The sequence below is a fragment of the Corythoichthys intestinalis genome, chromosome 12 (assembly GCF_030265065.1).
Source record: "Corythoichthys intestinalis isolate RoL2023-P3 chromosome 12, ASM3026506v1, whole genome shotgun sequence".
Lineage (NCBI taxonomy): Eukaryota > Metazoa > Chordata > Actinopteri > Syngnathiformes > Syngnathidae > Corythoichthys > Corythoichthys intestinalis.
The window spans coordinates 33,648,041-33,667,668 of record NC_080406.1 but is presented as its reverse complement, the minus strand read 5'-3'; the positions used below and the strand labels follow the sequence as shown (position 1 = coordinate 33,667,668).

The window sequence follows — 19,628 nt, the reverse complement described above, 5'->3', positions numbered from 1 at the left end:
GGCAGGATCTCATCCCAGACCTGGAGAGGGCACTCCACCCTTTTCCGACTGAGGACCATGGTCTCGGATTTGGAGGTGCTGATCTTCATCCCAACCGCTTCACACTCGGCCGCGAACCGTTCCAGTGAGAGTTGGAGGTTGGAGGTTGCCTGATGAAGCCAACAGCACCACATCATCTGCAAAAAGCAGATTCAATGCTGAGGTCACCAAACCAGACCCCCTCAACGCTTCGGCTGCGCCTAGAAATTCTGTCCATTAAAGTAATGAACAGAATCGGTGACAAAGGGCAGCCTTGGCGGAGTCCAACCCTCACTGGGAACGAATTCGACTTACTGCCGGCAATGCGGACCAAACTCTGACCCCGGTCGTACAAGGACCAAACAGCCCGTACCAGAAGATGCCACATATAAATAATATAAAAATGAGCCAAAATGTCCATACTTAAATAAAAGGAATAATTCACAATTAAATCACATTTACAGTAGTTACCCCAAAGAGCCAATAGGGGGCAACCAAAGCATTACAAATACAGGCAGGCAATGACAGGACATGCCAATGCCTGGGCGTTTGCACAAATTTTTGTATTTTATTAGTTTTCTAGTTTTCTTAGTAACAGTCTTTCTGGTAACACATTAGTTATATGTAATGAGTTTATAATTCATTATTTCTTAATCATTTATTCTTCATGTAATTATTGTTCCATGAATGCAAATGGTCAGTGCTATACTGTGATCAGAAGGCATTAAGGACAATGTAGAGATAAAATGCATACAGAGCTTAATTAAATATCAACATTGAATGGTAATATTTCAAATTCTTTTGCTGTCTTTTGGTCACACAATGATGTTGGACATTTCAACTGGACAGTTCAGCATTTCAAAATATGTTCTTTTTAAATAATTGCTACATGTTAATGGATATGTTGTAACGAAGTGATTTGTACAAAAGTATCTTTCATGTTAGTGTATGTGTAAATTGACAATATGAGCAATACCGATTTCCAAATTGGTACTGCAATTTGAATGGTTTTATTCTAAAAATACATGTTAAAATCATCTCATTATTTTGTTTTTGAATTATAGTCTTAATTTTTAAGTTAAACACAACTCCAATACTTTTAGTAAAAAGTTTTAAATTGTATTTTTTGTCACATTATGATCAAACTTAATTCGAAGTGTCTTATTAAAGCTTTCATTTGATTTTAGTCAACGCAGGTAAAAAAAAAAAAATTCATTCATGTCACCCCCCTCCCCAGTCCAACAAAAAGAGGCGGCAATGCTCAAACATTTTTAGCAAGACTTTATTAAGACGGTGGCCGATCACAGTGTAAAATAGAGACTTTTATTCATGGAAATACTTACAAAAAGGCAAATATTATTTTGTCCACCACAACATCTTTTAAATATTACTCTAGAGTTATGTACAGCTTTACAGTGTATTCAAAATACTCTTTTGGTAGCCTGCTCACAAACAAATAAACACACCTATGGCAAATTTTGGTCCCACTCAGAAAGCAATTCATGTTTTTTGACATTGTTTTAGAGATCACAGAACCCACACAAAAAAATCACAAAGCAGCTCATGTTGGCGTGGTTTGGAGATTTTAGAACCTGCCCAAAGAAATCGCAAAGCAATTATCTGTTTGAGTAGTTTGGAGATTCCGAAGCCATCAAAAAAATAAACTTAAAATCACCTGTACGGCCAGGAACTGTGTCTTAACGACACAAAATAAATCTGCAATTTTACACATGTGCACGTGAGTTCAAAACTAAAATGTCACTTCCTGAGCTTTTTGTCCCTGTCAATGCCGCCAACCAATCACATAGACTCATTTGTTACCGCTCACCAAGTAACACACATACGCACAGTATTTGTCATTTTTTTTCTCCGGTTGCCCTTTGGTCACCACTCAGTCACGAATTGGTCGCCTGTCTTTCGCTGAACAAGCAGGATTCACAAATTGGCATCAAGGCATTCATGAGTCACTCTTCAGCCCCAAGTCACCACTTACTCATTTGCTCTTTGGTTGCCCGCCGGTCATCCGTCTATCTTTAGGTGACCAATCTGTTGACAATCAGTGGGCAACCTACCCATCCACTGTTTGCCACACATCCAGTCAATCTCATTTTTGGACCATTAACGAGGAGTGCTTGTTTCTGCGGAGCATCGAATATATAGATGAAAAACCCTCACCAAAAGTGCCACAAAAAAAAAAAAAAAAAAAAAAAAAATCAACATTGAGCGCTCCGTAAGGTTTTGGATTGGCGGGGGAGGGATGACGTCCGTATTGGTTTCACAGAAACCACAAGCCATTTTTTCCCAAAAAGGTCCAAAACGTTACCACATTCGTCATCGTAGAACGATGAAAGTATTCAGGTCATCCGGGCCGAAAACCGACACATCTGTCGTGTGCGGAGTCCAAAAAGAAATAAGTCGTCCTTGTTAGTTGGTTAAAAGTTCAGTTTAAGGCGGCGGTCAGAGTGCGTCCACGTGGTTGATGTTGTTGGACCTGTTATGGATCTCCTCGAGGAAGTTCTCCAGTTGCTCGATCAGAACACGCTTCTTGAACCTTCACGTAGGAAGATCACATTAATTCATTCACTGACATTAGAACTAGGATGGATGACATCGAATGATCATGTTTCACAGCTATCGACAATAGCCACGTTTACACGCTGACTTTTATTCATACCGATTCAAATCATTCCGAATGGAAATTTCAGATCAGCTGTTTACATGTCACTTCATCTATTCCGATCCAGCGTTTACATGTGTCTGCCTTTATTCCGAAAGGACGTTTGACAACTGCCGTCTGACATACGCAGATTAATCAAAACAAAGCGTCACGTTGCAAAACATGGAGATCGATAGTCAGAGTGCTGCTGTTTTAACTATAACCCACTTGTTGTGTTTGTGGGGTCGTATCCGCTTCTGCCGTTTTGCTCTTTTGCCTTGTAATAGCCGGTTGTCAGCTTTTTCCACCATTTCTAATCTGGTCAACGCTCCGGTCTATTCCGGCTTCGTGTAACCTCTCGTGAACTTTTTTAAATAGTTCACTGTTCCTCGTTTTACGCCCGTCTAAGCGAGCAATTATATTCAATTCTTTTAAAGTTTGAATTAAATACAATCTTTCCGCCGGACTCCAATTAGGTGCGCTGTGCTTGGAAGCCATGTTGCAAGTGACGTTACTTATGTCACCAAGTGACGTCACCACGTCAGTACGGAGCATGTGCAGAAAGACCGCAACCAGACACCATTCCGCTTCCCTGTTTACATGATATAATTTTACTTCTAATCGGTTTGGGAAAAGGAATATTCCACCCCTGTGAATCGGAATGAAATTCCATTCGGTTTGGGCCTGTTCATTCCGAATGAGGTGTTTATATGGAACACATTTATTCGGTTTGAACATCTAAACCGATTGTAATTGGAATATTTGGCTCCATGTAAACGTGGCAAGTGATGGAAGTCTAATCCATTTTGACCGGGAGGGGCTGGTAGCGAACGAATGATCGCTGCCAATCCTCCTAGTCAAAATGAATTGGACGTCCATCGCCGTCAATGGCAGCCAATGAGTTCATTTGTGAAGTATTAACGACATTACAACAGTAGAAAGGTTCTTAATATTTCCTTTTTCAGTGTGTTAAATTATATATGCCAAAGTTATTAAGTGGTCAATGTTAATACAGTTCATTTTTACATCAAGTCTCATTCCTCTCCCACTGTCAATGACAGCCAATGAGTTGAAATGACAAAATGTATGTAATGGATATAAAGTCCAGACACAAATCTGTTCAAAATGTCAACTTTGTGTGCTTAAAAACAATTTCAATAATTTCAAAACAATAAGAGACATCCAATTCATTTTGGCTGAGAGGAAAGGCAGTGTTCAAGTCAAGTGAATTTTAAAAACAATACCACTTTATTCTTGAAACATTATTAATTTGACTGTGGAAATGCCTTATTGTTTGAAAATTAGAGAATATTGTTTCATTCATCAGTAGCATTGACCTGTCATACACTAGGGGTGTGCCATCTTAGTCACCCCACGTTTCGATTACGATTCAGGGTGCTACGAGCCGATTACTAAACGATGATCGCTCTTATCACGATTATCACAGTTATCGATAATCGTACATTGCTACTTAACACAGTAGCCAAACAAATGTATGTCCATTATTTATTTAAAATATCCTAATGATTCAACAGGAACGATGGAAACATGCCCATACAACAAAAAGCTGCCCTTAAGCTGCTTTTTCATTTATTTATTAATCGAATCATCACGTGTCGAATCGCAATGCATGTAATAATAGTCTTTTTGGAACTCATCTATCATACACTAGTCTTTCCTGTTCTCCTCCTTCAGGGTTCCTACAGGTTTCATTCACTCATTGCCTTCCATTGACAGCGATAGACTTCCACTTCATTTAAACTGGGAGAACTGGCAGTGAATGCTTATCTTTTAGTACCATAGACAGCGCTAGACGTCTAAAGGCTGATTCATGCTTCGGCGTAGCGGTGACGGCGGACCTACGCCGCTAACGCAGACCTGATTCACGACCGTACGCCGCAGCCCGACGTGCTCCTCCAAAAAATTCTGACTACGCGTCACGTCAACGCGTGTGCCGTGATCTTCGAAGGACTGTGATTGGTCCGCTCAGAATGTTTCCAGTTTAGCACAACAACACTGCCCTTTCAAACATTCGCAAACGTCTTCTGTGTCACCTACGCTTCAACATTTGTTTTAACATTTTTTGTTCAATACTGACTAGCTGCAGCTGCAAATACACTCAACTCCGTTGCCATTGCTGTCAATGACCGGAAGAAAACTAAAGGAATTTGACAAGAGTCCGCCAAAACTTTACGACCACAATGGCAGACCTCTCTAGTGGCTTGGCAACGCTTTCCCTTAACGTAGAACTTTGAATGCTCATTGACAACGTAGGGTCTACACCGTTGCTACGCCGTCACCGCAACGCAGAAGCATAAATCAGCCTTAATCCATTTTAATCCATTTTGACTGGGACGGGTGAATGAACAAATGTTTTAAAAGTGATCATATTTAACTAAATAAAATTTGTTTGATATAAATGTTAAACACAGTTAAGTGTTCACATTTTAAAAGGCAAGTATTTTTAAAAACTGAATTAAATTCCTTTTGACTTGAATGATAAATGGCAACCCCGCAATAATTTAAATTTAAGACTTTTAAAGACCTTAAGACCATTTAAAATCACTATTTCCAAACATGGGGAAAATTTCACGACCAACCTCGCAACAATTCATTAACCTTTAGAACAGGTGTGTCCCAATTATTCCATAAAGGGCAGCAGAACAAGAGCACATCTTTTCACCAATCAGGTGTTTTAAAAGTGGAATCAGTTGATTGCAGTCAGACGTTGTTTCAGCAGAAACCTCATTGGTTTAACTGTCTGTGCGACCAGGACCCACGCCGGCCCTAGAGGATCGGTTTGGAGACCATCGACTTAAACACTTTTCTACCCAGTTGCATTTTTTAATAAACACTAAGCCTGTCGCAATATGCAATAGTTCAATTTATCGCACGATAAATAAAAATGAAGGCGGTAATTTTTGCGCTGCGATTTATCGCCTCGCGTGCACGTGCGTGCGCGCGTGCGGCAGACGTGCTGTTAAAAGTTCGGATCCCTTGTTACCGACTGCGCAAAATGCATCTTCGTTCCAAGTCCGGCAAAAAAAATGGCGCCAGAGCCAATCGTTCCCATTATATCCTATTGTTCAACGTTTACCGGCCGCGTCAGTGCTCCGGATTGACTGCGGACCATCTCCGGCGCGCCGGTGTTGTTGACATGTGGGCGCTCCCGTCAGGAGTGACATTTCACGCGGGGCGGCTATTTTTCGGCACAACGCCAGATATTTACAATGAAGTCCGCCAAAACATTGTTACTGACTTGGCTGCTACGAACAACCTCGCTTTGACAACTGACAGCTGAATGGAAATGATGAACATTGAGTGGCAAATTAAGAGCAATGTGCTTCAAACTCGTCCTGTTTATGAAAGTTGATTGTCATATGTTGGTGTTGTGCAGTAATGAGCAGTCGTGACTTCAGCGGTGTTTGCTAACTTTTTAATGCGCGCACACACTAGATATCATGAAATAGCAAATTAGATGTGCTACGTCCCATGCCATTGGCTACGTGAGCCCGGAGTGATTACGGGACACGTAGTCCATATACTACATCGATGAATTCTAAACTGTCATGACTGAATGGAAGTTAAGAAGGCCAAATCAATCCATACCAGTGACTATAGATGATGTTGCAAATATTGTTAATTCAGTACGTGACACAGATGGATTCGGATCACAAATAGGATGTCTTGCTCATGTACTAAACCTAGCTGCTAAGAGAGCTGTAGCAATCAACAGTGTGCCCCGCCTCACTTTACAAACAGTAAAGATTGTTCTCAGCACTTTTATACAAAATTTTTTCAGATTAGTAAGACGTAAGCACATAAATATTATGCACTAAAATGCATGTTTATATGAAGGCAATTTAATTTTTGCTCATTAGCAAAAAAACAAACAAACAAACAAACAAACAAAAAAAAACGAAACAAAAAATATAATTGTTATTTTTTTTCAGAGCATTAAATGTATTGAATCGGATCGAAAGTCGTGTCCCCCGTCTCGAAACTCGTAATGAACCGTGACTTAACTGTGTCGTTGCATCCCTATGGAACACCATTGCAGAAGCTATGAGGGGAAAAGTTTTCATTTCCCTAAATCCTTAAGTTATTAAGTGTAATTTCTTGAAAAACACATTTTATTTATCCTGTGTTTCTGTGCGGTATTAATATTGTTGTCTTTTACATAAGAGGCATGGTCTATTGTTTTTAGTTGTGATTTCTTAAAAAGTATTTTTGAATTTAAGAGTAAATATTTATCGCGTTTAAATGGGTGTAATTGATCTATTAATATATACTGTATTCTCACTGTGTTATTGTAAATTAGTTTAAAAAAAAAATTGGGGGGGGGTGCAAGAATATCGCATATCGCAAGAATTTATGAGATAAATTATCGCACACTAAAATTTGTCATCGCGACAGGCCTAATAAACACCACAATACAATTAACTACAAAGGAAGTATTTCAAACTCCCCGATGTCACATTAAAACTGTTCCAGCTTTAAAAGCATTCTGATCTGCATTCTCCATGCAGCTGAACAGGAAAGATTTAAAAGAAAGAAAAATCTACGTCATCTGTAATAACATACCTTTGGAGAATAATATTCACTAAAACATGATCATTCAGTGCCAGCTTTGTCAGTTGAATTGGATTGTAAGAAGTAAAAAAAACTTTATGGTACCTGGCCGCCTCTTTAATGATGTTTTGGAGGAAGATAAGCCGAGTGTCCAGCGTGCCTTGGATTTGCTTCAGGAAGTAGAAGATCTTCTCATAGTCTGGAAAGAACAATTCGGTCTTCATTAGGAAATTCACAAACAAACAAACAAAAAAATCCTTTAGTTGCCTACGTCTGCCGGGCTTCCTAATCTCCTTAGTGATGAGCCTCTTCAGCTCGTTGTTGACTTTCGTGGTCTCGTTCTGGATGTGCTTTTTCAGAGCGGTGGGAGACAGATACCGAGGAAGGTGTTCCCCCACCAGTATCACGTTTGCGCTGCTCTCTTCCCTTTCCTCACAGTCCTCGCCGTTCTCCTCCTCACTGTCCCTGTGCGAGACGTGCTGCGGGTCCGAGTGGTTCTCCTGAGGATCGACGGTACCCGAACTGTCTGGGTCAGAGGTCGGGTCCGGGCTGCTGCAGTGGTTCTGATTGAGGTGGTTGATGATCAATTCTGGTTCGCTGTCATGATCGTCCACGTCTGGGATCATTTTAAAATGAAGGGAAACATTGTAGAGTTCCATTGTACAACTCAAGCATGTTTGGTGTGTTCAAGATCTGTCAGGTTCTCACCCGAGGTGGGTCGTGGACTAGCAGGTGGGGTTATGGGGGGCGTGTAGGCCCGTCCCAGGCGCAGAAGGGGCGACATGCAGCGCCTCCTCTTTGGTCCACCACCCATCATGTTGTTGTCCGCAGGTCTTTTCCCTTTGTTCTGAGGGCTCGTCACAAATTCGTCAGCCTCGTCAATCATCATGCCCTAGAGGAGGAGGAGAGAGAAAGATAAATTAAAGAACATAAAAGTGGAGATTTTGTGGGTACAGTCGATTAGAGAACCTTCTTATCCAGTTTGAAAGGGTTGCCGAAGGTGTGCAGGCGCTTCGGCTGCTCGGGGTCGGCGTCTCGGAGGGGTTGGGGAGCGGCTTTCAGGAAATCTTGGTAGTTTCCCATTTGGGCGATGGGAACGCTGTGGATTTGATCTGAGCACAAGGTAACATATCCACATTATATGTCATGTTTAAACACCTCAACTAGATAGCATATATTTACATTCTGGGTAGCCTAGTTAAATCTGCCGCCACAACTATCAAAGAATCGTACTGCCAAAGTGCTGTGAAGTATGGGCTGGTTTAAAGATATACAAAGGTTTTAAAAAGTCAAATGGTATCAGATACCGCAGAAACCCGCCATACATAATGATTTTTAGGGGGGCATTCTGCACTCTGCAATGCAATTGGTCACTTGCAAGCAAGACTCAACAAGCGGTGCGCCTGTAAAGTTAGTGAGCAGAGTCACAGATAGATGGGGGGGTCCAATAATATAAAGCTTGAAAAATGGATTGTTCACCCTGTTTTAATGTTAAATTGTTCATAGTTTGTTAGTTGTTACCTCTGTCAGTAGGTGAAACCTTCGGAACGTCGAGGTAATGTGTTCGGTTCTGCACGTCTATGTTCGTTTGTGTTCAGGATAACTCCGAGTACAATATACATTACATATACTATATATACACACAATACAGAGATTATTGTCAAACTTGTAGGACATTTGTAACATGGAAATGAAGAGGATTACATTTTGGATTGATAAGGTCAAAAAATAAATTTTGTCATAACATGCCTATTTGACTCAAATTTGCAGGGTACGAGACATGATGACATTTTGGGGCATAAGGGCAAAGGTAAAAAGAGGTCATATATGCACTGCAGTTGGGCGGCATGAAGTAAAATTATGTCAATGCTTTGAATTTGGCTGGTTAGGCGGAAAGCTGCGCTCTCAAATTGCTCCTCTAGTTGAGCGTTTTTCTTCCCTGTAGGGGATACATAACTAACCTGATACATAACTAACCTGACGAATCAGGTAACCACCAAGAAGTGCAAAGGTAATTTACCTCCATTCTAAAATCAGCTAACAAGTGATGCCAAATTGTGATTTAATAACATTAATATTAATTTGAACTTGGTATAGAAAATGTTTTGTTACTGTACCAAGCATTCCTTACATCATTTTTTTAATGGGAATAAAGTTTATTTTAACCCAATAAGACCTTTAATTTTGATACCGCAAGATTTTCGCTCAAGATTATCATACTGTGAGAAACTTACGCCCATGCCTAACGAGGACCAATTCCTAAAACAAAAGCCCAACAAGGATGCATGAACATTAATGCAATACTTGGTTTGGCTTTTATAGCACTCAGTGACAGCTGTTTGCAGACCTTTAATATTCTTAGTTCGCAAATGTGCAGTGACATGAAATCTGATATTGACTTCAAATTTAATGTCCACACACTTTAAATTGGTCGTATGTAACAGTGTCATACCTGTGTCATACCCTCGCAGGGTGCAGACTGTTGTGTTGAGTAGGTTTCTCCTCATACGGCTGAGCTGGTCCAGTAGGTGACTGCGGGGTATGTCGTAAGGGTTCCGGAAGGTCTGAGGTTTCAGGCTCTGGTGACGATATTAACGTGAAAACATGCTCAATTCCTAACCTCTCTAATTTGACTACCGATTGTTTGTCTGAGGAGCAAAACCAGACCCAACCTTGTTGAGGAGCGCCAGGTGGAATCCTTGGAACTCTTTGGGGTTGAGTTCCAATAGCGGTGCTGGGGCGTCACTCGAGATACTCAAAAGCTGTTGGATGAAATCTCTGCGCTGGGCCAGCGAGATCCCTCCGCCCCTCCACCGTACCTTGATGCCCGTCTCAGGCGGTGCCTTCTTCCCAATGGAAGCGATCAGGCGATCGTACTCCATTTTGGTCTGGAAGTAAACAGTGTCATGTGACTGGCTTGAAAAAAAAAAAACTGCAGAAATGTGCTTGGTTCGCATCGAACCTGCTGGCTGAGCTTTTTAAGGTAGGAAACAACACTGTAGCTCAAGCCATACTCCATGTTGTCCGCTAATAGGTTGGGAGCTCCCATGATCCTTAGTGCCTTTCTCAAGGACTGCAAAATCAAGAAAAAGTTAAGCAGGTGACAAAGAAAGCTCAACTTTTAAATAGCACGAATTTGTTTTTGGAGTACCCCAATGTAGTATGGAGGCATGGTCTTAAGGTAGTTCTCAAAGGACTGCCGCCATTTGAGGGTGGGCTTGAATTTGTGCACTTTGATGAGGTCGTCTGAGGTAAACAACACAATTTAACATCATCCCGTTCGACAAGCAAGCCGATTTTGTGGTTGACGTGTGAGTAAAAGGCTCACCCAGAAGCGGTAGAAGTACAGGGTAGTTGTAGGGCATGACAAACAGGTTGACGCAGTTTAGTGCCGTGCTGGCCTTTAGGTAGCCAAAGGGCTGGCCCAGGTCACTGTACTTGGCACTGTTGCATACAAACACCTGAAGTGCAAAAAAAAAAAAAAAACAATCATTAAAAAACAGTAATACTTTGAGACACAAAATTCATCACAACTATTGGGACTGGTTAAAATAATGGTACGCGTCACACCTTTGTCTTTTGTTCTTTGCTTCAATATTTTTCTTGTAATCGAACTAGAGTTATTTTATTTATCACTGAACCCCTTTGAAAGGTTTGTCGGACATGTACCTGCCAGCAGGTGTGAGGAGACTTCCTCTCCAGGATGTACTGCGTGAGCGGCGAGGGCTCCAGCTCGTACTTGTCAAAGGGAACCTTGTCAATCACCATGGGCTCTGCGTCCAGGCAGGAGAAGCGAACGTGAGGGTGCGCTGAACGAGGGGGCTGATTAACATTTAAAAAAAAAAAAAAAATGTAAATTCAAATTCAAAATTTAATTATTTTTGTATGTTTCTTACCAGCGTAGGGGAGTTCTGGTCTGGCCAGAAGGCCTCAGGTACAGGCCAGTGTCCGATAGGGACACCCGTTTTAGGATTGGGCCGGACATAGATGAGCTTGTGGCAACAATGCCAAGGCTGTGGGCCTGGCTTCTCAGGTGGTGCATCTAAACCAAAAATACAAATGTGCGTTCTTAAGATAGCGTGCTTTGTGGCCACTACGGTATTTTTTGGACTATAGGTCTCAGTTGTTTTTTTTTTTTATAGTTTGGCTGGGAATGCGACATACTCAAGAGCGACTTATGTGTGAAATTATTAACACGTTATATCATTTCACATGTTATTTTGGTGTTTTAGAGTGACAATGATGGTTTGGTGAACTTGCTAGCATGTTCTTTATGCTACAGTTATCTGAATAACTCTTAATAGCTATGTTACGCTAACATACCGGCCACGTTCGCATTTTGTTGTTCATGCATTATGTAACATTGTCATACTGTACACAATTTCATTATTATTATTTATGTTGTTCTCTTTTGTATTTTTATTTTAAATTTTATTTCAAGTTGACACATCTGCTCCATGTGTTGGATTTTATCAAGTAAATTTCCCCCAAAAATGTGACTTATACTCCGGTGCGACTTATATGTTTTTGTTGGGCATTTTATGGCCGGTGCGACTTATAGTCCAAAAAATACGTTTTTTCTCTCCTGTCATAGTTTGCAGCTTACTTATGGATCTTTACATGTTAACTCGCATTATGCTTCCTTGCTTCATTAATTCATTTTGCTTAGCTGCCAGAGCGCTGATGTTGCCACTTTGTGAGTGTTCAGTCCCTACCTGCTAGCACAAGTGTTCTATTTTACATCAACACCGAATTTATCAACACAGTTCCTTGTCTGATATACCCTTATCTTAGTTTCCTTCTGATAACATTCCCAACTCCACATTGGTGAGAAGACAATTTACTTACTGGTTAATGCAGACTTATTGTCAAGAGAAGAGGTGAGGGTGTGCAAACTATTGTATAAAGGGCCCCATTGGATGCAGGTTTATACTCTAACAATATTTTTTCCAAATAATTATCCGTCTGATTAGAAAACACATTAAAGCTAACCATGAGTGCTTTGACCGATTTAAAAATACCGTACATATACAGAGTGCTACAACCAAGCTGCTGCGCCAAGACCAGCATTGACAGCTCGCAGTTCATTAAGCTCTATGGAGGTTTAAGGACTCCACCCACTATAAGTTAAGAAGATGAAGTGTTTTTTCTTCTTTGTAAATGTAGCAACGCAATAGTTAAAATGAAGTGCTTTCGTGGTTTCAGATCGGCTATGAACACACCAGTGGAACTTGATACACTGTTTGGCTGCCCAGGCATGCGTCTACGTATTAATGAAGTCACAGCGTATAAAAGTGGATGCAATTCAATGTGTTGATGATCTCAATTTGGTTCAGATTTTTCATCAATCAAATTTTTTTGTAACATATTTCCATGTAAATATTAGATGAACATCGGTGAACATCTGAGGCTTATGTGTGTATATTTTTCTTAAAATTTATTAACTCTGGGTGGTGTAGTCAGGTTTGCTCTATTGTGCAGAATTTACAGTGCGAAAGCTAAATAGGAGGACTCACCATCCAGCGGGGGAGGGTCAGGCCCAGTCTTCTCAAAGTTGATGACTACGCCACTCTGGATCTTCTGGACCAGAGACTCCAGACACTGATTCAGCATGCGCTGAGAGAACACGCTGTATGAGCGCCCTGGAAAAATAATCATTGACAATTGAGGGAACTTACACATCCAGCCCCAGGTCTGAGGTTTACCTACCTCCAGTAACCTCACACATGGGCGTGATGGGCGAATCATCCGACGGGACGCCACCAACTGGCTCAGGCTCCACTGACGCATGGCCAGGTATGCGCAGCACTAGCGCAAAAAGACGTTGATCCCAACGGAAGGGCTCCTTGGTTAGCTCGCTGCCTGGCAGGGGCGTCGTTAATGGGAGATGGAGCTACAACATATTATTCATTTATTGTCAATTCAGACACAGTGTACGAAAAATCTGCCTTTTTTCACAGAGAATGGCAGCACTCACCTCATCTTGGACGCCACCACTAGTGGTTAACTTGTTTCCATCAGTGATTGCGATGATGATAGCGGGCTCCAGGAAAAATGGGTTTCTTCCCTACCGAGAAAGAGTCGAATGTTTCGCAGACTATTATTTTACTGGGAGGATATAGATAAATAACATACCCATTCATTGGACGGACGTCCAATCCATTTTGACTGGGAAGGGCAAGCAGCGCCCCAATAAAAATGGATTGGACGTCTATGGCCAGCAATGGCAGTGAATGAGTTAAAAATGTTTTGAAAGACTCGACCTCTAATATGGCGTTGAAAAAAAATTTCATGGCAACCCCAATCCCTATTCAGCAATGAGGATATTGTCTTACATTAATTAGTTTTAGATGTGTTATTGAAACTGGCCCATCACCGCTGCCAAGCAACGGCTCGTTTTGGTGGCTAACAATAACACAGCACATGCTGGTTATTGCTAACGATCACAATCATTGCTCTTCCACTAATGAAGTTGGGATTAAGGCCCCTCTCCTACAGTCCTCCTCGCATGACATGAGGCATATTCCCATCTGAATATACATTGGGGCAAATAAGTATTTAGTCAACCACTAATTGTGCAAGTTTTCCCACTTGAAAATATTAGAGAGACCTGTAATTGTCAACATGGGTAAACCTCAAACATAAGAGACAAAATGAGGGGAAAAAAAACAGAAAATCACATTGTTTGATTTTTAAAGAATTTATTTGCAAATCATGGTGGAAAATAAGTATTTGGTCAATACCAAAAATTCATCTCAATACTTTGTTATGTACCCTTTGTTGGCCAAACGTTTTCTGTAACTCTTCACAAGCTTTTCACACACTGTTGCTGGTATTTTGGCCCATTCCTCCATGCAGATCTCCTCTAGAGCAGTGATGTTTTGGGGCCGTCGTTGGGCAACACGGACTTTCAACTCCCTCCACAGATTTTCTATGGGGTTGAGATCTGGAGACTGGCTAGGCCACTCCAGGACCTTGAAATACCTCTTCCAAAGCCACTCCTTTGTTGACCTGGCTGTGTGTTTGGGATCATTGTCGTGCTGAAAGACCCAGCCACGTCTCATCTTCAATGCCCTTGCTGATGGAAGGAGATTCTCACTCAAAATCTCTCGATACATGGCCTCATTCATTATTTACTTTACACAGATCAGTCGTCCTGGTCCCTTTGCAGGAAAAACGGCCCCAAAGCATGATGTTTCCACCCCAATGCTTCACAATGGATATGGTGTTCTACGTATGCAATTCAGTATTCTTTCTACTCCAAACACGAGAACCCGTGTTTCTACCAAAAATTTCTATTTTGGTTTCATCTGACCCTAACACATTCTCCCAGTCCTCTTCTGGATCATCCAAATGCTCTCTAGCGAACCGCAGACTGGCCTGGACGTGTACTTTCTTCAGCAGGGGGACACGTCTGGCAGTGCAGGATTTGAGTCCCAGGCGGCGCATTGTGTTACTGATAGTAGCCTTTGTTACTGTGGCCCCAGCTCTCTGTAGGTCATTCACTAGGTCCCCCAGTGTGCTTCTGGGATTTTTGCTCACCGTTCTTGTTATCATTTTGACGCCACGGGGTGAGATGTTGCATGGAGCCGCAGATTGAGGGAGATTATCAGTGGTCTTGTATGTCTTCCATTTTCTAATAATTGCTCCCACAGTTGATTTCTGTACACCAAGCGTTTTATGTATTGCAGATTCAGTCTTCCCAGCCTGGTGAAGGTCTACAATTTTGTCTCCGGTGTTTTTCGACAGCTCTTTGGTTTTGGCTATAGTGGAGTTTGGAGTGTGACTGACTGAGGTTGTTGACAGGTGTCTTTTATACCAATAATGAGTTAAAACAGGTGCCATTAATACAGGTAACGAGTGGAGCCTCGTTAGAAGAAGTTAGACCTCTTTGACAGCCAGAAATCTTGTTTGTAGGTGACCAAATACTTATTTTCCACTCTAATTTGGAAATAAATTCTTTAAAAATCAAACAATGTGATTTTCTGTTTTTTCCCCACCACATTGTCTCTCATGGTTGAGGTTTACCCATGTTGACAATTACAGGCCTCTCTAATCTTTTCAAGTAGGAGAACTTGCACAATTGCTGGTTGACTAAATACTTGCCCCACTGTAGCCTTGAACAAAGTGTGTTATTCCTAGTAAAATAGCATATAAGTAGCCTGGTTTGCATGCATATATTTCTTTTTTATTGTATCCAGGATTTTGACTTGATTTGGAAACACAATGCACGTGGTACGGTTGTTTAGTGATTAGCATGACCTTCCTGCAGTTGAAGACATTCCGGGCTCTATGTGAGGAGTTTAAATGTTTTCTCCAGTTTACTCCCACATCCCAAAAACCTGCATACCAGGCTAACCGGAGACTTTGGACTGTCTGTAGTGTGAATGAATAATTGTCTATGGTGTACCCAGTCTCTTGAATCAAGATATCAGAGATGTCCTCGCCACCCTAATCAAAATAAGCAGTAATTAAAGTTGATGAATCAAAACACAATGTACCGGTAACATTTTGTAGTTCAATTCATTGCTTGTTAACTCTTGTGTTCCTGGGAGTCATATTTATTTTTATTGCCACCAAATTGTGATCCACTTGTACTGATCAAAAATATTTGAAAATGTCGTTATACTAGTACATTTTAAAAATATGTCCTGCACAAATGAGTAAAATACAAAGACAAACCCATTCGTCAGAATGACAATAAAGGCGTTCTATTCTAGTCTAAAATGAGGGATGAAGCTTAAATCCACCGTAAAATGTTTAACATTCTGGAATATTTTTATGCTTTGAAAAAAAAAAAAAAAAAAGATTTTAATTATACCGTCTGCCTAAATGTTATTACATCCAACGTAATGACATTTGTGAGGCATGTCAGTCAAATTGCTAAACAAGTCCAAGATAATGATGTTACTGCTTCTGCATAACCCAATTATTTGTATGCAATTGCAATGCCCCTCGGTTTTGAGCTACCACTACCCCTGCACTAGTGTGGTACAAATGTACTTTTCCGGAAAACCATAGGATTTGAAGGCAAGTGTATTTTTGCCACATGCCCTTTTCTGTGCAAATATGTATTTCAGCATCTAAGAATTATTTCCCACATAGATTAAATAAATGTAGTGTGAATAGTTTTCAAAGCAATTCAATTTGGTTTATAAAACCCCATCATTTTGATGGAAAGTCCTTCCTGCTGTTCCTGGCAAAAATTGTTTTGCCCATTATCACCTGCATGTATGCAGATTTATCCTGTCCTTACTTGCATTTGGAAAAGAGATTAAAAGTTGGACCAAATAATATTTTCATTCATTCCTCTTCCATGCGTCTTATCCTCACGAAGGTCGTGGGTGTGCCATAGCCTATCCCATCTGAATTATGCAGGCTCAGCACTTCATCAAGTCATGTGTGTGTTTGTGTGTGTGTGTGTGTGGGGGGGGGGGACTCTACAGTATGCATTGAAGACAGTAAAGAGTCATTTAAATAGAGAAAGAGTGCGTGTTTGTCACAGTATGTAGGTGGCTGATGCTTGGAGGACTGGGGTTGGGGGATTGTCGGATTCTGGGTGTTTTAGGGACTTGTGGCTCTTGAGCGCCGCCTACCTGCCCGTAGTTGTCAATGCCAGTCACTAGTCTATTGAGATTGAGCAGGTCGAAGGCCGTCCTCAGTGACTGGCCTATGCTGGTGAGCCCGGTGGCCTGCAGATTCCTCAGTTCAGTCATAAAAGTGGCATGGCTCTCTTTCCATCCGGCCTTCACACACACAAAGAACAAACACATCGAATTCATGACATGTTGATAAACCACAGACTGCAACTCTGGTTGTTAACGTTTCTTTTTGGCAGTGGAAGCCTAAAACTTTCCTCTGCGGCTGCAATGGCAACAGGTTTACGTACACATCAATTTTAATCATCATAGCTGAGCAACGTATCAACCAATAATTTACTTATCATTTCAACACTGTTGGCTAGTGCATTTATAGGGCTGTTATACTTAATATTAATACAATCAGAATGCACCAACAGTATTCATATTGGTAAGTAGTCGTTGTTGTCGTAATAGTAGTAGTGGTAGTGTGGCAGGTTTGTTTTTGGGTGGTAGTATCAACAGTAATAATAGTTGTGGTAGAGATATTAGTTGTGTTTGTATTAATAATAGTGGTCGTAGTGATGGTATTAAGTGTTGTTGTAGTAGTAGTAGTAGTCGTGGTGGTAGCATTTGTAGTACTGGTAGTGGTAGTATTAGTAATTATATTTTTAGATATGACAGTAGTCGTGAACATTATAAACAGTAGTAGTGTTGTATCCATCATTGGTGGTGTGAAATTGGAGAAATTGTATTAAGAGGCGGTGTTGGTAGAAGTGGAAGAATTAAGTGTAGTGCAAGTAGTAGTATAATGATTACAATAGTAGTTGTTGGAAATTGCAGTTATGTTTGTAGTTGTGTTCGTATTTGTAGTAAATGTCGTGGTGACAGCAATGGTGGTCACAGAAGTAGTAGTGATGTTGGCAGTAGTTTGAGTAGTGTTAAAGTAGTTGTTGTTGTGTGCGCGTGAGTGCCCCCGCTTTCCCACTCCCCCTTGAGGATGTCTGTAAAAATAACTCCCAGAATTCCTCGCTGCTCCGTACAAAATGTCGGCCATGTTTTAAAGGGGGTACGGACGGAGAGCTTCCTACTGAGCAGAGGACTTTTTTGGTGGAGCTTACAACACACTCAGCCTGCTTTGAGAAGGGGGGACACTCATCACCACGATCACGATCAGTCTGGTCCAGTGAAAAGGCGACATGTGCCGAACATGAACTCTACCTTGATCCCGAAAGGAATGTCTTCATAATTTACCAACATGTACCGGTCCCCTCGGCTCGCCGGATCTCTCCCTCGGAGCTGTGGAGATAGTAGAGATGATTTAGACGCGAGAGTTTGGAGGGGTTTTGTTTTGACAGTTTGAGCTAGGGAAAATAAAGGAAATGTCACCCGAGCCGAGCGGGTTGTGTCCTGCCAGTACAGTACCTTCATAAAAGTCTCAACAGCGCCTTTTGCTATGTCCAGATAGGTAGTGCCCAGATGGCTGCGCTGGTTCATGGACGCGGACGTGTCTACCAGGAAAAGTAAAACGGGCATTTTGTGGTGCTAACAACGCGTTCTGCATGGACTTGGGTGTCAGTACACAACCAAAAAGACCACTAAAAGAAAAAAATCCAAATAAAAAATCTTTTGTTCTCTCCCGCTGCTATCCGCCCGTGTCACCTCCTCGGCTAGCTAGCTAGCTGCTAACTAGCTAGCCGGCTAACTGTCTGTCTCACACATTCTTTCCACCACACAAAAAAAGTGTCAGAAGAGTGAGTGGCGAGGCCCCCCCGACGGGCGAACTGAGCTAGAAACCTCCCACCCTAGGGCCAGCACATGGATTTACGAGGGGTTTGGACAATTTTGACAATATTTCGCAAATAGACCTAAGTTTCATAGCGACAAAGTTCTCCCTCACTAAAGATCCCTGCTTCTCTCTGCACTGAATGTGCCGAGCGGCTTCTGGCGGTTTTACTGGCAGTCTGGCTGCCTAGCCCTGCCTCTTAGAGGTCACGTGTATCAAATCCCGATCTCTGATTGGCTTTTTATACATGGCTAATTACCATATCCAAATAAGGTCAAAGTCTTCAGCGTAATCTGCGCATGCTCTCTCGTCTCAGTTTCAGGAATGCAAAGGAACGTAATTGTTCGCGTACGTCATGTGTCACTAAACACACGGCGAGCTAATGTTATAGCACAATTAGTCGGCTGTGTTCAGTGTGTTGACATATGTCGTAGTTTAAACCCAGAGAGACCAATTTACTGGCAACGGTGCACCCAGTACGACTTTTAAACAACAGTGTCAGCTTGTGACACTCCAAAAACTCACAGTGAGAAACAACTAAAAGTGGTTTGGACGGATTGACATGCATGTGTTGTCAGGCATACGCCCTGCAGCTCGAAAAGGACAACACTTTCTTTTTTCTACCACTTCCCATTTGCAACAATGCAAAAACATAGTCCCAGAAGCAGCTTTTGTATAGAAAGTAGTGACGCAGGCTTCTTGTGACGCTTTTATCACGAAATTTACGAGAAAATATCGTTTGAATCAGTGAATTTCACAATCAAAAGATGTTCAAATTCAAAAGAGGATCTCTGTCTTTGCCATGGCACTCGAGCAGTAGCAGTAGGCGGGTGTGATTGAGCCACATGCATTTTGCATAAAGACCTGCCTCCTTGGAAAACACCACCATTTCCGCGAAAAAGGAGCCTAAATAGTCCTGCTAAATAAAAGAAGAAGTTAAAATAATAAGTATAAAATAGTAAAGTTTTTTTTTTTTTTTTTAAATAGCGTGTTGGCTTGACGCGTCATTTGGCTATGT

At 41.5% G+C, this 19,628-nt stretch overlaps 1 protein-coding gene across 1 annotated transcript; it reads right to left on the bottom strand.

Annotated features, from left to right (window-relative positions):
• Positions 1-1,584: 1,584 nt before the first annotated feature.
• Positions 1,585-18,777, bottom strand: ints6 (integrator complex subunit 6). The gene is made up of 18 exons (XM_057853218.1): positions 18,250-18,777; positions 18,046-18,123; positions 16,843-16,992; positions 13,224-13,313; positions 12,956-13,139; positions 12,763-12,888; positions 11,143-11,288; positions 10,916-11,068; positions 10,575-10,707; positions 10,398-10,492; positions 10,209-10,319; positions 9,919-10,134; positions 9,699-9,825; positions 8,216-8,358; positions 7,955-8,138; positions 7,518-7,862; positions 7,352-7,445; positions 1,585-2,569 (listed from the first exon to the last, which is right to left on the bottom strand). Exons 1-18 carry the CDS (start codon positions 18,358-18,360, stop codon positions 2,476-2,478), a joined length of 2,580 nt encoding a protein of 859 aa, XP_057709201.1. The 5' UTR covers positions 18,361-18,777; the 3' UTR covers positions 1,585-2,475.
• Between the last annotated feature and the right edge of the window lie 851 nt (positions 18,778-19,628).